General features: G+C 34.0%; 1 protein-coding gene across 8 annotated transcripts in view; it reads left to right on the top strand.

Moving 5' to 3' along the window:
• sona (sol narae metalloprotease) overlaps nt 1–16,408 on the top strand; it is an 87,693-nt gene that overhangs the window by 53,037 nt on the left and 18,248 nt on the right. For 5 of the 8 annotated variants that reach the window (XM_017906934.1, XM_017906933.1, XM_017906932.1 and 2 more), the window contains 2 exons: nt 7,638–7,735; nt 15,563–15,623. In XM_017906934.1, the coding sequence (XP_017762423.1) occupies nt 7,676–7,735; nt 15,563–15,623 (121 nt within the window). In that variant the 5' untranslated portion in view covers nt 7,638–7,675. Of the gene's footprint in view, nt 1–5,713; nt 5,840–6,586; nt 6,655–7,637; nt 7,736–10,427; nt 10,484–15,562; nt 15,624–16,408 lie in introns of those variants that run through there. The other 3 variants (XM_017906936.1, XM_017906937.1, XM_017906939.1) reach the window with 3 other exon arrangements.

Here is a 16,408-nt window from a genome sequence, read left to right as displayed (position 1 = left end):
GTTATCCAATATTTCGCCTTAGTCCATTTACTTTGAAATTCTTCTGCTTTCGTTTCTTCATCCGCCATTTGACCGATCGTGATAGGTTTAGTGTGAATATACAAGTTGATCGTCACTAAGGAGAAAATGGCACGTAATTTCGCGTTTCGTAAATTAACCTTTCGTTCCTGTTATACAAACGCACACAATGTAGCTCTCATCTGACCCCAAAAGTCCACGATGATCTCGAAATATTAGTCTAATTATCCTTTCACTGGCGTGAAGCTCTAGATCTACCTTGATGATCTATACGAGAACCTGACCTTTCAGTCTCAAAAAGGAAAAAAATGGACGCTGTTGAAAGGGGCACTTGTTCTTCTCAAATCCTCGAAAAATTACGTCAGAATCGTTCGACAACGAATCTCGAAGAAGAATCTTCGATGATAAAAACGTTCCATTTTATTGGGCTGAAATAAAGAACCAGAATCTTCTCATTGACATCTACGAGTGACAAAGAATTGACATTCGGTGGACGATTTTTATGTTAAGTAGTCGAGATGTTCACAGGTCTAGAATGCATCGATTCGGTGATGGATCGTGTAAATCGGTGGCACGCAATTCGAATTCACAGTGGTCATTACGAACTGACTTCGATGTTTGGTTTATTTTTATATTTTCCTTATTTTGCCTCTTGTCTGGTTTTTGCGAAGCAAAGAACGGAATGGCCGATGAAACTTCGAAATATCGATGATACCGATGGACTTAGGCACGGTTTAATGATCAAAGGAGTTAGGAGGTCTTGTCATCGAATTCTTGCACGTGGCATCGTGCCAGTCGATCTTTACAATACCATCTCACATTTTATTATGCGATCAACGTTTTATTTACGCGATTTGCATTTCACTTCACGTGTAGATTGAATAAAAAAATTACAGAACGTGGCAGATTCTGTTATATTTTTCGTAGTAGGTATACCCATATTTGGTCAGACTTGTCTTGCCGAATTTTATATTTTCAGTGAATATTATATTTTCTTGATGCTTCAAGTATCGAATAGGAAAGTAGATAGTTGTAGGAATTGTAGAAATGATACTTCATGTTACTTCATAAATTATAATTTTACCAAAATCGTATATTAGGTACTTTACAGAACTGTTTCATTGGATACTTCAGATAAGGAAAAGTAGGAGAAGAAGTTTGTGATTTATATCTATAGTAACTTATATCTTATTATAATAATTAACATTCCTTACATCTATTTTAACATACATTTTGATACTATAGCTATATTCTAATATCTATCTTAGAATTACGAATAGAAATACAAATTTCTTCAACTTTGTGTGTAGCTTTTTGCTTGGTATCGTTTCCCAAAAATTATTCTTTGGAAAATGATACATTATTTATTTATTATATCATGATTATTCATTGGGATACATTGATTGTATGTAACGACGATATATACATATAAAAAATAATATGTAGTACAATTAATTATATTATTATAAAATTAATAGGAGATGTGCGATAATTTAGTGCAATTAGTACGAAAATTAATAATAATAAATTTAGTGTAATTAAGTGTAATAATTTATAAACCGTTTTAATAATGCTCATAGAAGTTTGTGCAGTATGAATTAAAACCATTATTCATTATCGAGATTATGTTGATATTAACTTCGTGCAATTTTGACATTTGTGGAAGTAACAATAGAAATGTAAATATGTAGTATCGCTAGGAAAATCATGCAATAATCTTCATTAACGCCGACCATGTGAATGACTTTCCATCCTAGACAGAGTTTACGGATTGAAAACGAGTAATGAATGTTTCCCAATGAAATTGCGTGTACACAACGATGTACACAAATTTTAAACTCAACTATGAATTTACTTAATCGTTAAGAAACTACATACTTCGTTAAATTCTTTACATAAATGTATTTACTTCGGTTATCTCGATCAATTAGGTTTAATTGCGTTTCGACATGCATCTTCCATTTATTGCTATCTGAATCAATTAAAACAAATATTTCCGGAATCCAATACGAACGAGTAATTTTTTTTCAAAATTATAATGAATATTATTTCTCAAAATATACATTCCTCGCGATTGATAATGAACATTACACGAAACAATTTAAAAACGAGGTTACACGAAATTATATGGAATAAAACAGCATAAATGCAAAGATCGAGAAATGAAAGTAAATAAATATTTAAGCAAAAGTAAAGAAATTATAGCAACTAACCGAAGTAAGTCTAAAGTAACAAAGATAGAGCATAGGGATAATAAAATTAAATATTGCATTTCTTTCGTCGCAAAAATATTCAATTCCAAACTAATTTCTAAGTAATCCAACACCTTTACACCATAGTGTAAATTTCAGTCGCACGGTTCCTGTGACTGCCGCGCGAAAGACAGCTTTTGTCTCCATGAAGGTCGAACATATTGCTCTCCGGTGAGTGTATAGAAACGCTGCTTCCTATTAGAACAATAGCTGCTTTACTTTTGTCACTTCCCATGGATTTCACCTCCATGTCTACGGAATTTCCACTCTCATATGAAATAACACTTCGATTCATAAAATAGATCTATTTACGAATCTACCATGATAGAAATAATTTTGAGAATATTAAGAAAGAACTACTTAAAGCTATATGGCCATGTGGCTCGTAAAGTAATTTGACATCAGTAATAATATATTTATTTATTTATCTTAATTTCTTCCTTCGAGTACTACTATGCATTTCCTGTATAATTAAAAAATTTCATACAGTCTTATTGGTGGTAAATAATAATTATGACTGAGATTGAAAGCACTTTCGAGAATCTCTTTCAAACTAGCGTCCCTCTAGCGGCGAGTGTAGGAGGTCACGCCAGTATGACAGTAATGGCCGACATCACGTGTCTACTCGTTCGTAACCTGAAAACTGTCGCAAAGTGCTTTCATCCGAGTGACCCGTAAATTAAGAGATATTTCCTTCGTAATCGCGAGAAATAATAGCAACACTTTCACTCGTATCTTGTAAACTTTTTGACTGGGAACGTGTCTGTCAGATTTTATCAGATTTCTAGACAGGTTTAATTGTTCACGTAGAAAAGTAATTACTCGCCGTTACTGTTGTTTCGAAGGTTTCTGTGCTATTTCCCGTTACTTTTACGGTATTTCCGTCGACATTGCCATGCTAATTTCTCTATTTTAAGTATTTTTGTATTCCTTTTCGGTCTTGTGTATTATATTCTTTTCCCTGCCCTTATAATTTTAAAATACCTTTTAAGTATCCATACCATCATCGTCTTTCTTTTACATTTTTTCCTTTTTATGCGATTTCTGTGCTATTTTTGTTGCATTTTTTCACTTATAACAATATCTCCTATAAAAAGATTCGACGGCTTCAAATTGCCTAACATTCGAAACAGGTTTTCTGATACCCAGGTTAGGATTGAATAATAGGTTGCAATGATAATAGGTGTAATGGAATAGTACTCGTGTAGGATCTAATAAAAAAATACAAACCGCAATTTTTCCCTACTCACGACCATGTAAAGTATCGATCAACGCATAGCAAGTACATAATGCACGATCGTATCTTTAGAAAAGATCGTAGATCGCGACCCGAGTCATTGTGACTAACACGACACTGCTCCCTGTACATTACGTAATATTCGTAAGAGTAAGACAACTCAAGAACAAATAGAAAGCCGAGTAGTGGTAAACGTTCTACCCTTTTTCTCCTTTTTCGTCGTTGTTTTAGTTATAAAGCGATAAATGAAGCAAAAGGAACGTTGGTATTATCAATAATATATTGCGATCTCATGCAGTCTATCAAACAAATTATTGTTCATGTAAAATCTTATATTTGGTTAAAAAATAGTTTTGACCACGTTTATTACTACTTGGTATGTTTCATTGAATGTAAATGGAGTTTCCGGTTATTATAGTAAGCACATGGATTGAAACATGGTAATTCCGTTTTACCGTTCAGCCATTAAAATTTTCGCGTAACATTGATATACGAGTTTGATTATTCACCATGGAATTTTAATATACGTACATTTTCACCCGTGATAGAAAGCTCTTGCTTAATTTGCATTTTTAAACTCTCCTGTAAAATATAATCGGACTTTAATTAGGACAGAAGTAAAATCTCCTTTTCGAGAATGTTTCCGGGTTCAGAGCAATGTTATCAACAGTAAATTGATCGTTTAAACAGGTTACTTTATTGCTATGGTTATAAGAGCTGACGACTTAAAAAACTAACGAGAAAGTAATTATAAATTATTCGTCGGTTTTACAAGAATGTGTAAGATATAAAAATATTATCATTATAGTTCTTATATTAAAATTAAAATTTAATAACAGTTATACTACATTCAATTATATACTTTGATCATTTATTTAACAATCAGTATTCTGTTTTTATTTCTACACAGGTTTAAAATGTTTTACCGTGTCACGTATTTTCATTTGAATTTAAAATTAGAGTTTGGAGAGTATTATGGAATAGAAATATTAAATTCCGCAATTCACGTGAAAAAGTCACATAAGTAAGGAAATGCCTCGTTTTCTTTTCTCCTTTTTGTTTTCAATATACTACGGAATTCTTACGAAGAATGCATATAGAACGTGTTAATACATAGTACATAACCACTTTGTAATTTTAATCGCCTCTCCTTCTTTAAAATGCCAAAGCATTTGCAATAGCATCACTTCGCTATGAGATTAATTATATATGCATTTACGTTCCCGCAAGAATGCAATTTATAGTACAATAAAATTTTCTTCGTGACGTTTTACTTTTGGAGGAAATAAATTTTCCGGGAATGAATTAATTTCCATTTCAAAACACCATCTTCACAATTCATTCTATGTTCGTTTCATCTATTATCAACAGTACTGATTTATCGTACAAAATTTATCATTTACAACATTTATCTCTTCATCTCATTCGTCTCTAATAAAAATGAAAAAAGAAAAAAATATATAATAAAACATAGAATATTCTTATTATGTATGGTACTGAAAATTTGGAACATGTAGGAAGGTACCTTTGTATTAATTAGGATACAAAAATTTGTGAAAATTGATAAATGCTGTACCGCATGTCATTTATTGTGAGACATCCTTTATTCTCTTCCATCATATATCTACTGTTAACTAACTTCGTTAGTATTCGATAATTTCATAACCAAGCCTCTTAATTTCGTCAATTTCAATAACATTTTACGAGATCACTCGTAGAGCTCATCTAATTTTAACTATAAACCAAAATTAGTATTACGTATCTAACTTTTAAATAAGCATAGAGAAATAAGATCATACGTAACAAGCAGTGTCAGGATAAAATAAGAGAAACAAATACACATAAGTTAAATTGATATCGATTCTGTTGTATACCTTTCCATGTTTCTTTATTTTTCCATAAATATCCATAAATATCACGTATTTTCATTGCACATATCAAGTCACTATATCTAGCACCGGTTATTATAATAAAACCTTGTTTCCATCGAATTAATAACAAGCTGCTTTCCAATCTAACCTCCACTTTGTCAATCCAATCTCCCACCTCGTTTATTGGTCTGTCCTAATTCATCACAGATCATTCATTTTTGGACAGTGGCGACGCGGTACGGTCATCTTACCACTTAAAGTAATCTCGTCAGTGTTTCGCGGTTTTTACGATGCAACGATCGAAAGTCTCCGTTTTGACACGCGACGTGGGCGTTAATTCGATGCGATTCAACTTTCCTTCCGGGATCGTCGTCTGTCCTATTCGCGTTAAATATTGCGTCTCTCGTGTCTTTGTCCCGTTCGTGGGTTTAGTCGCAGGCATGCGTAAACCCATCGTACAGGTTAGTCGTTGTCTCTTGTCATTTCCTTTCTTCCTCTGTTCTCTCTTTTTTCTTTGTTTATTCTCTTTCCTCTTTCGCTCCTCTTTCTTCTTCGAGAGTGTTGCGCAGCGGGCGCGGCGAAAATGATGTAACTGCGCATAGATTTCTTCATCGCCGCTCGCGACTCGCGGTAATTACATTTCCACCGTGAGAGATATCAGTTTCTGGCCAGCGAGCAAATTGTTGCTGCTCGCTCGGCCCTCGTTAGCGCAATATTCTAACAACGATGTTGCATCGACCCGTGTATACGATATCATGCTGCTAGCGCTATCTCGAGCAGATCTTTAGAACAAAGTTAAACCAGTTTCGTTGACAGGTCTTGTTCTTGATTTAGAGAGAAAGATTTGATGAATTGTTTCAGCGATTATTTAATACGAAAAATTGTGGTTGCGTTTATGGTACTGCAATAATTGGCATTGGATTGAGGTTACAATTCGAAATGAATAGAATTTGATGTTTGGAATATCGTAAGATATTATACCATGTTTTAACACGCATAATTTAACACGCTGGGTTATTTTTGAAATAGGTTAGTTGGACTTTAATTTAATTTCTCTATGACATAAAGGCTTGATATGTGTTATTTTCATTTTGTAAATATAATATTAAGTATTATATTGAGTTTCATTTCAGCGAGTGCTTACAACTTTCGAAAGAAAATAATATGGTACAAAAATAATCCATTTATAGAATAGACTGATTTTGTAATTTGGAAGTACATAATGGAAGACAGAAGCATAAAATGTATATGGAAGGATGTTCTAAAAATTAAATTAGTAAGTTAATATATAAATCTGCAACATAAAATTATGGAAACAATTTTTTCTATTTGCCGTTAATGTTCGTAGATATAACGGTCAAACAGGCTCATTAATTGCAAGTCAGCTGAAAGATGGCAGCATGTGCAATAATTTTCCAGATGAAATTTCATTTCGAAAAACTTGTAAAATATATTAATACAACTTTATTGAATATTCCATAATTATTAATACAACTTATTAGTAGACAATTAAATATATAAAGTAGTAATTTTTAACTGTTCTAGAAACATGCATTAGGCACAAATTATATATTACAATACGTGGAATCGTATCACCAATCAATATCGTATGAATCATATTTTTTTTATGCTGCATCCTGATAATTCTTTTGATCCAAAGCTGAACTTCTGATAAAGCTGAGCTTATGATAAAATAATTTCATTTTCTTAAATAAAAAATTCATAAAAATGTTTATAACTCGGTATCAGAAAAGAATTCGTTACATAGACTTGATTGCTTATTACTCGATTGCTTTATTATGTAAATTCCACGTGTAATCTCGGCCAATCAAAAGAATTACAGCATATAATGCTCATTATACAAACAAAAAACTGACTTTGCTTTTATCTGTATCATTTTCAGTGAATCCCCTGGCAATTTATATGCTAATGGAATCCGTAATGTCAATCGAAAACCGTTCCCGTTTATTATTCGAAATATCCGTTCCTTGATAGCTTAAAATATAAACGTGTCATTTACATGAGATGTTTACATTTTTTCCTATCCAAAAATAATTTATAAATAGATAAGAACAAAAATATGCATAGTTAATAATAATTCAAATGATATAAGTACTAAAACAATATTTTAATTACATTATTATCGCATTTCAACACAATTAACATCAAAATGTTTGCAATAAAATATTCGCTTATTATTCTTGACAAAGAATCTGTCGATTCATTCATTCATAAAGGATTTTTCTTTTCGTGTTTCAGCGATGTGACGCAGCCCATCAGGAATATTTTCACGCAAAATGATTCGTGCCCTTGTCCTTCTGTGCATGGCCGTTCTACCTCTCGTACGATGCCACAAGGTAAGATCATGTCAAGTACCATCGGGATCGGCAAGGACGTCGTTATTCCGTGCAGACGCTTCCTTAAAACAAAGAACACGTGTAACATGGTCGTTGTCGGTGGAGTTGACTCGAAATGACAAGATATTCGCGGAATCAGACGACGTTAGTTGTAGATTCGACGCTGATTGCGAAGCAAATTCACGCTGTGTAAACACTGACTTCCGTTTGTTGCCACATTGGTGAGTAAAAAGAAGGTAATCGTGATCGTACGTCTTTTTGGTATTTTTATAACATTATTCAGGTAGATAAAGGAAAATAATATAAGGTACAAGGAGTATATAAGTACACACAGTTGCAGTAATCCATAGGGTATACTTACCTTATATCTCTGATTTCTCACATTCCTTGTAATTTTATTGTGTACCAAAAATCAGTATTAAAGATACTATTCTTTGGCCAAGGATTGACCACCCATTTCATGGAATAATAAATATGTGTTACAGTACTACAAACAAAGGAAACGTAACGTAAAAGAAAAATTTCTTATATTAAATATCACGTGAAAACGTATTCACAATATAATCGTACGATAAACTTTGTCCAGTGTACTACATAGACAGATAATAATAGAATAATAAATAATCCTTATCGATAACAAGCGAAGCGCAAAGGAAGCGTTAAGCATCGATGTGCCATCGATAACACTGACGATGACAAACGATATGAATCATTGGTGTTTCTGAAATCATCATTCCCGACTTCGATAAACATCGATGAACTTATTTTGCATTTAAAACCAGACGATCACGAAACACTTGCGCAAACAGTCTCAACTTATTCGTGAAATAGAGCATGAAATCTTTCATTTCTCAAAGGTTAATTCGCAAGCGATTGATTTTTATCAGTTTTCCCTTTGTTTAAGAATGATTTTAGAAACAGAAGTTTGGCAGATAATTAAACAGGCGAGCATATATTATGCAAACAACTTATGCGAATATCGCTTTTTCTTGATTTCGCACAATGGGAAATTAAAAGTAAGTCAAGTATCGTGAAAGAATGCGAGCAAGAGGATAATAAGGACAATGGCCACGATAAACGTCATCAGGAAAGTAACGTGGGAAGAGAAAGGAATAAATTGTACGCTGAACCCTGTAATCTAACAAGTCGCGTTTTCAATATCGTTCGAGTGCATCGTATCGCACAAGAGATGATTATTCTGACCCATTGATCAAGAAACGATTGAATTTTGTGCCTCAAGGACGAAAATGAAATTGCACGGTCATTGTCGCATTATGTTGGATGAGCCAGCGCAAATCCTTTTCCCTTGATCTTTTAAAGTATAATTAAAAATATGTGTTATGGAATTTTATAGTTCAAATTATATTAGAGAAAATGTGAAATTGATGGAATGGATGATGATTCATAACTTTTGCATAACGTTTGTTAATATTGGATATAATACATGAAAAGAGAAATATGATGATATAATAAAAATAAATATAGTAAAGGAATATAAGTTAATAATATAGATACAAAATATAATATATCACATAAAAATTTGCATTACAACCGCAAATTTAATTTAATAAAAACTAATACAAAAAATTGAAAAAATATTCTTTAAATATTATCTTGGATTTTAGGATATCAACCAGGAAAATATGTGGAGAAAATGAAAGAAAAACACCCATGTTCAGGTTGAAGTTTATCAGAACCACGAAGAAAGGGGAAGGTTGGTGTTATACGACGTTCGCAATTTCTAAGATAAAGCTTGGTACTCGTTCAGTTTGACAAAGATTGATTATATCAGTGGTTTACACGAAGCTTATCGTTCCATTAACATTTACTTAAAAGTATCAGACTCATACTATCATGTCCTAACTGGCAACGCATTTCCATATGTTCTCTTTCTTTGAAATACACGTATCTTCTTTAGAAAAAGTTTTCTGTCCTCGTTCATAGAATCAGTCGTGTCCTATTTAGACGCGGTTCGCTTAAAAAACGAGTCAGCAAATTGCTAAATGTATGTTGATATAGAAAACGACTGGTTAACACATGGCTGATTTATTGCTTTCACGGTAGCAAAGGAGCGTCATAAATCGTAACCCACGGAAGCACCTGTAGCACTTCCTATACAATTTACGAAATTAAAAGCATTATATATAGATTTTTTCCATACATCATTAAAATTAATAGACTTAGACGGAAACTTTTCATTCCGCATAGGCGAAACTTAACTTCAGTCTTCGAAATATTCTTACAAACGCCAAGGCTAACAACATCGACTTGGAACGTTCGAATAATTTTATTCATGAAAAATTTATAACTTTCAAATAACGTTACGTTAACTCAATATTTGAATTCTTGCTTATTACACATCAGTGGAAACATGCACGCGAGAGCTTAGAAGACAATGATCATTCTGTTGCAGGAGAAAGGGATCAATTGGTTGAAAATTATAATTCTTAGAGTATTCTTCACTAACAAATTAACTAAACATTTTGTCATCGTATTGACACTGAAAGCATCATCGACTCGACGACGTCTTAACGAATCAATGCCTGATCCAGGAAGTCAGTGATTCGACTCGGGTTTTGGACTCGACCAGGGAGAATAACCTACGATTCTTTCGACCGATCGTGAAGACAATTACGTTCTATCTACTAAGCGAAGGGATATGAGAGTTAAATAAGTTAAAACTAAGGTGCATGCATCCCATGATGTCAAAAAATGTTCAACGATGGAATATCTAAGCTAAAAGGAAATGTAAGAGAAAGGAGACAAGTTAGAAATTAATACGAAATAAATAAGAAAAAGAATATGAAATGAATGGAATAAATAACAAAAACAGAAAAATCGGAATTAGAGACTGCAAAGACAAAAGTCATTCCAAGAAAAAGAAAGAAATATATACATAACAAAAATATAGATATAATATATGGTACTGACCATTGACCACTGACCTTTGACCGTTGCCCACCCCCTTCATACCACCAACCAGGCCTATTAGGGCAATTTGTCGACTTTTTCATTTTTATTATAAATTTATGGTTTGAGCAATCTGTTATTAACAATTTTAGCTTATTATTGCTAATAAATTTGATCATCTTTTTGGAATATCAAGAGGTCTAGGAAAATTCATGAGTATAATTTCCAAAAACCTAGACAGCTCACAGGTATTAGTACTATCTGAGAAATTTCGAAGGTTCCATAGATATTGATAATGTTTAAGAATTTCTGAAGAATTTTAAGGAATTCCAAAGACTTCTAAAGACTCGTAAATATCAGGTTTACCAAGAATTTGTACCGCAAAATCGGGTCTGTATTCAAATCTCCTCAAACTATAATGCTGTTTCATAAAACGCAATATCCTAATTTGTTTCTCGAATTTCGTAATATCAGTATTACATTTACCGAAGTCGTGACCTTCCATGTCTCGTAAATCCTTCATATCAAATCTTATGATCACGAAAGTCCAGGTATTGAATCTTATGGTTGATTGTCTAGTTTTAAGAACTCTGAATGCTAAGAAATTTTATGGCTTTATGAGTTCTAAAGGTTTAAAGCTTCAAATTAATATCTCTCCATGCTTCTATACATCCATGACAGACACGTAGTCTGACGAATACGTCTAACGACTACTGTCCTTGGCTGAGTAACGCATTATCTGTAGTCTTCTGCGAATTTAAGACCGTTTCTAATTGATCCCACGATTTAAGAGACATCTTCATTGTATGACGTGAGTCTGACACCTTTATCATCCTGTTCTACGTGCTTGAGAAATTCTATATCGGATTTTTGCGCGTCTGGAATCGTCTTTATCACGCCGTACATATTCAACGTCATTCTTATCAATCTCTGCAAACCCAGGCTCGCTTGTACTATCAACTCACGTGGCATCTGTCTCATTACTGATTTATTTGTTATATCATTATCAAATCCTCCTTAATTCTGTCAATTTACCCTGATTGCTTCCACGATGCACCACCTGTTCTAGTGACTCAGCTTTTACTGTTATTGACTTCTCAGCGAGAAGTAATCCCTCGGCAAGATATCTTCAGCAAGATATCAGAACGTCCTCCCATAAATGCTCGATTTTCCTCTCGAGTTTCAACCAGTTTACCCTGTTCCTAACAGTTTCTAGGATGTCGTAAATTAGGCTGTCTTTTAAATCTTCTACGGTTGCAAGATTTACGATAGCCGGGGCAATAAAATTGATCAAAAACTTGGTTCCACGTGCCACGTTTCCCCGTGTTTCCCATATCTAGCATTTTTATCAAATGCACAGCACATGCCACCAGAATCGCTCCGACATCCGACGATCGTTAAATTTCTTGCACGACCGCGCCTTTCAAAATCACGTTTTGCAATGAAATGAGAAAAATCGAGCGTCAGAGGCTCGTTTATCCGGCGATCGGCCATGGTAAATGCAAGCTGCTTCATGACTCTGCAGCTGTGTTCGCCATTCAACAGGGAAATCGTTGCTTTGGGCCCGTAGTACGCATACAATTAGGAGAACGACACGGTGATACCGATCTTTTTCGAGTAAATCCGGTTCTTTAACTGCCAATGCTGTTGCTCTGCACGGTTCCACGATTCAGCGGACTGTCGTTAAAATCATGGGAATTTGTAACGAGACAAATTAAATGCCACCATTTGAGAAAACTATGAGCAATTAAGTCACGACCACGCTCGATTTTCCTTGAGTCGAAAAAGGGAATGTTTGGCTGCCGGAGTACCTGTGAATCGGGATGTTAACACGCTCGGAGTCGGTAATTTCAAGGGAAATTCCGAAGTAGAAGGATAAGGAGTACTGCTATTAAGATTACCATAAGAGTTAGAAATTTTATATCTCTAAATGTGAAAATTTGATATATTGCTTCGAAGACTCTTTTCTTTAAAATAACGCACTTTGTACCGCTTATTGGTATTACTTGCAATAAATCTGAGAAACTTTTCTGTCGTCAGACTTGTCGATAATTGATCTTCCTGACATCGTTTAGTCATGGCAAAGTATGCTAATATGTCAATGGTTGTTAATGTGTTAATATGTTTCTCGAAAGGACTTTGCAGTATTAGCTGTAGGAATATTGAAACGTTGCAATGGAAGATTGATTCTATTTAAAACTAAGTTAGTATCGCGATATTAAATTCTCAACAGAAATTTACAAAATATTAAATACCGCGATATTTAAAAATTTTAATAATAGAAGAATGGAAATATAGTAGGAGGTTCGTCTTTGTGGTATCAGAAGATACTCCTTTTCAATGTCAGGAAAATTTCAATTCTTAAAAGAATCATAGATTACTGTGTTAGTTACGAGTTACATGAAATCAAAATTTTCACAAAACGAATAAAATCCCAAACACAAATAATTCTTCCACAAAGTTCTTCATCATAGGCCATCGACAAACTTAACACCAGAGCTATCAAAATGACTTTGTTTTAGATATTTTATTTGCACAGTTTCCGGGAATATGTAAATCACTTTTGACAAAATATAATCAGTTAGTTATTCATCTTCCTCGTACTGCTCCAATTATCTTCATTTGTGTACAATATATGTAGGTACTGATTATAGGTTGGTAGTTCTAGTGTTAAGGATCTCAGAGTGCTTCGTTTAATCAATTTCCAATTTAAGACTCTCTCTATTAAATATTTTTGCACTCGTTCGGTTATTCCAACTTAATTACACGTTTACCATCGATTCTATTAACCGTTGTCGAGATCATGATCCTCATCTTAAGTTCAACGACCTGCGTATAGTCAGAAGTTGCGGGCCATCTATGGAATTCTATGGAGGCGATTCAGAGAGCGCGATTATGTTCCAGGAAAGGTGCAATTAGATTAAAGAGTAATGGTACCATTTTTGCATTCGGACCGGTAATGATCGCAAATAGGACAGCGCACGCGATCGAATTTCCTAACGTAATGAGTGAAAGTGATCGACCTTAGGAGCCGTGAGGCAGCGTGATAGTTAATTGCAGCTCGATTTCTGTGACACGGTGTACGTAGCTAGGTGCTCTTAAATGGTAGAAGCAGACCTTGGACCGGGATTGGAAAAGCTTTTAAATGCACAAGCATCGATTAACGTGCTCGAACTGTACCGGGTGTATGTACCTCGACTACCGTTGATCATTGTCCTCGCTAACGCTGCCAATTAGCCATGCACTTGGCAGGCGACAAAGCAGCTTGTAATGAAACTGTTCTAGCGCGATTTGCTAATGCGTGCAATTGCAGTGAGAACGGGAAAAAGGGGCGTCGCTTGGTCGTCTTATGGAAATAATTAACCTTTATAAGGAACGATGACGCCAGGTGTGATTGTCTCGAAGTGACGCAAAGATGTGCTTGATTTCTCGGTGAAAAGGAAATGGGCGGATTTAACCTCGAAATGGAAATTTCAATTCGAAATTGAAATAAAGAAATATGACACTTGGAAATTTTTTAATCAAAGGATTATAGAATTTTTAATCCTAGGAATTCAAGAATTTGTGAATAAAAATTTTAGAAATTGGAAAATTGGAAAATTCCTAGATCTAATAATCGAAAAACTTTTTGAATTAGAAAATCGAAGATTCGCAAATAAAAATTCGAAAATTCCTAAATTAAGAGAGACATATAGATATTGAAAAAAATTGAGAAATTGAAAAATTTGAAAATTTAAATTTTAAATACTCCAATAATCTACTATTGTATTATCCCAATATCCCCCTATTTTAGTACCTAATTTTAGTGTAATAAAATCCTATCTAATTCCACTTTGTGACAATTTGCTACTAAATTGTTGCTGTAAAATTTTATAATTGTCTTGTACAGAAGCTGCCATCGATGCTCCAGAAATTAAATTTGTTAATTTCATCGAAAATATGAAAGTCACATACTTAAAGCCACCCTAAGGCATAAATTGGGAGTAGCATTTCATTATAATTAAATGTAAAATATCGGGGAGGTAATTACAGTAATTGATGTGGAAGTTTGCATAGTTTAAAACCCGCTGGTAATAAAAGATCGAAAGTGACGGATTATTTTTGTTTTCTCGCGTTATTATTACGCGTTATAGTTCCCACGATACTACCACGATTGCTTTTCCTCCGATATTTCAACATGCCGCACTTGGCCGGGAACAATAGTCGACGTGAAAATATCCCAATAACTCGAAGAAAGCGAAGTTAGTAGCATCGAATCGACGCCCATCGCGAAATTTGGAAAATTACATAATGACTGATAATAAGAAAATTACTTTGACCAGCAGACAACACTATAGATTGCAAAATGACATTTCCGCGTTCAATATATAATTCTCTGAATGGTAACTTGCAGCTGAGCAAACGAATATTTGTTACATACTCTGTATCTCCTAAATGTAACCAAGCTTACATTAATCTTAATTATTTTGACGATTAACTTATATTATTTATATATTATAATTTTCCACTGTTTTCTATCATTTTCTATTATTTCCTATTATTACCTATACCACCTAGTTAAACATGTACAAATATACAAAAGTTGGACGAAAAAATATTTAACAAAGAAAGGAAAAAAGTAATCCCATTTTACATCTATTTTAAAATTTCTTCAAGTATAATTTTAATCGTTCGATTTTAATTTTTCATCCATCTATATGTGCATGAAAATGACTATAGCATTTCAAAAAAATTCCTATTTTAATCTGTGAATCTTCGCGATTAAAATTCTTCGAGCAGCTGTACACATCGATCCTTTAATTAACCTTTCATCGCGAGAATATCCACGTGTTTTCCTCTCACGCACGGGAACATCTCATGAGGATGAAGTATGAAGTGCAAAACATATGCTTACGATGATTTTTTTGTCTGTTGCAGATCCACGAACACATGACAAGGGAAGAGATGTTATCGGTGTTTCACACGGGACACGAGTCTGGTAATCACAGAGAAAAGAAAGAAAAAGAAACAGAAATATGACCAGCTGACAGTAGACAGCTTCCTCTTCAGTCGATTTAAAAATCCATTCGTGTTCATTGCACGCTGATAGCCTTGCAACTAAACGGAATCCATTAAAACCAATTTATTTGCTATTGTACCCCGTCATTAATTCCGCCACGATGAAAATTGCGGAACCGAAACGTTATCGCGTGGACAGAAATTATACTCTGTTATTTTATTTCGAAGAAATGGTATTATTTCATAGTTCGTGGTGATAGGTCCCATAATAGGATTCGTTTTCACTGGGAAAAAGGAGGGAAAAAGTGGATCTCTTTGTTTTCCACTCTCTATGCACTTTAAAATACACGACGGTAATCATTCAACGCTGTTCGCATTCCTTTCGTTTCGCGATTGAAAAGAAAGAAATTTACCACCGATTGTTTCGTGGAATCATTTGAATTATCTTTAGGTTACCGGTTTCTTGCGAACGAAGCCGAGTGAACTGCATTACGATTCGCGATACTCCTTGCTTTTAAAGTAGATGCAAATAGACGTACGTAATACTCTCTACTAATGATGTAAGTTAATTACCAGACGCGATTAGAGTTGTGAAAGTATCGAAACTGATCGTTTAGGTTGTTGTTTTTGTACCTGTTGCGAGCCTGAAGTTGATCTTTCGAAAGGAATGTGTTTAGATTTTTAATAAACGTGTTTTGTCGTTTTATCCGATAACGGTGTAATATTTCTTATATTTCTTGCATCTTTCGAGTGATATTTTATTAT

The sequence above is a fragment of the Eufriesea mexicana genome, unplaced genomic scaffold (genome assembly GCF_001483705.2).
Source record: "Eufriesea mexicana isolate 0111107269 unplaced genomic scaffold, ASM148370v2 scaffold6562, whole genome shotgun sequence".
Taxonomy (NCBI): Eukaryota; Metazoa; Arthropoda; class Insecta; order Hymenoptera; family Apidae; genus Eufriesea; species Eufriesea mexicana.
Note: the sequence above shows the minus strand (reverse complement) of the source record. Positions and strands in the feature narration are given on the sequence as shown.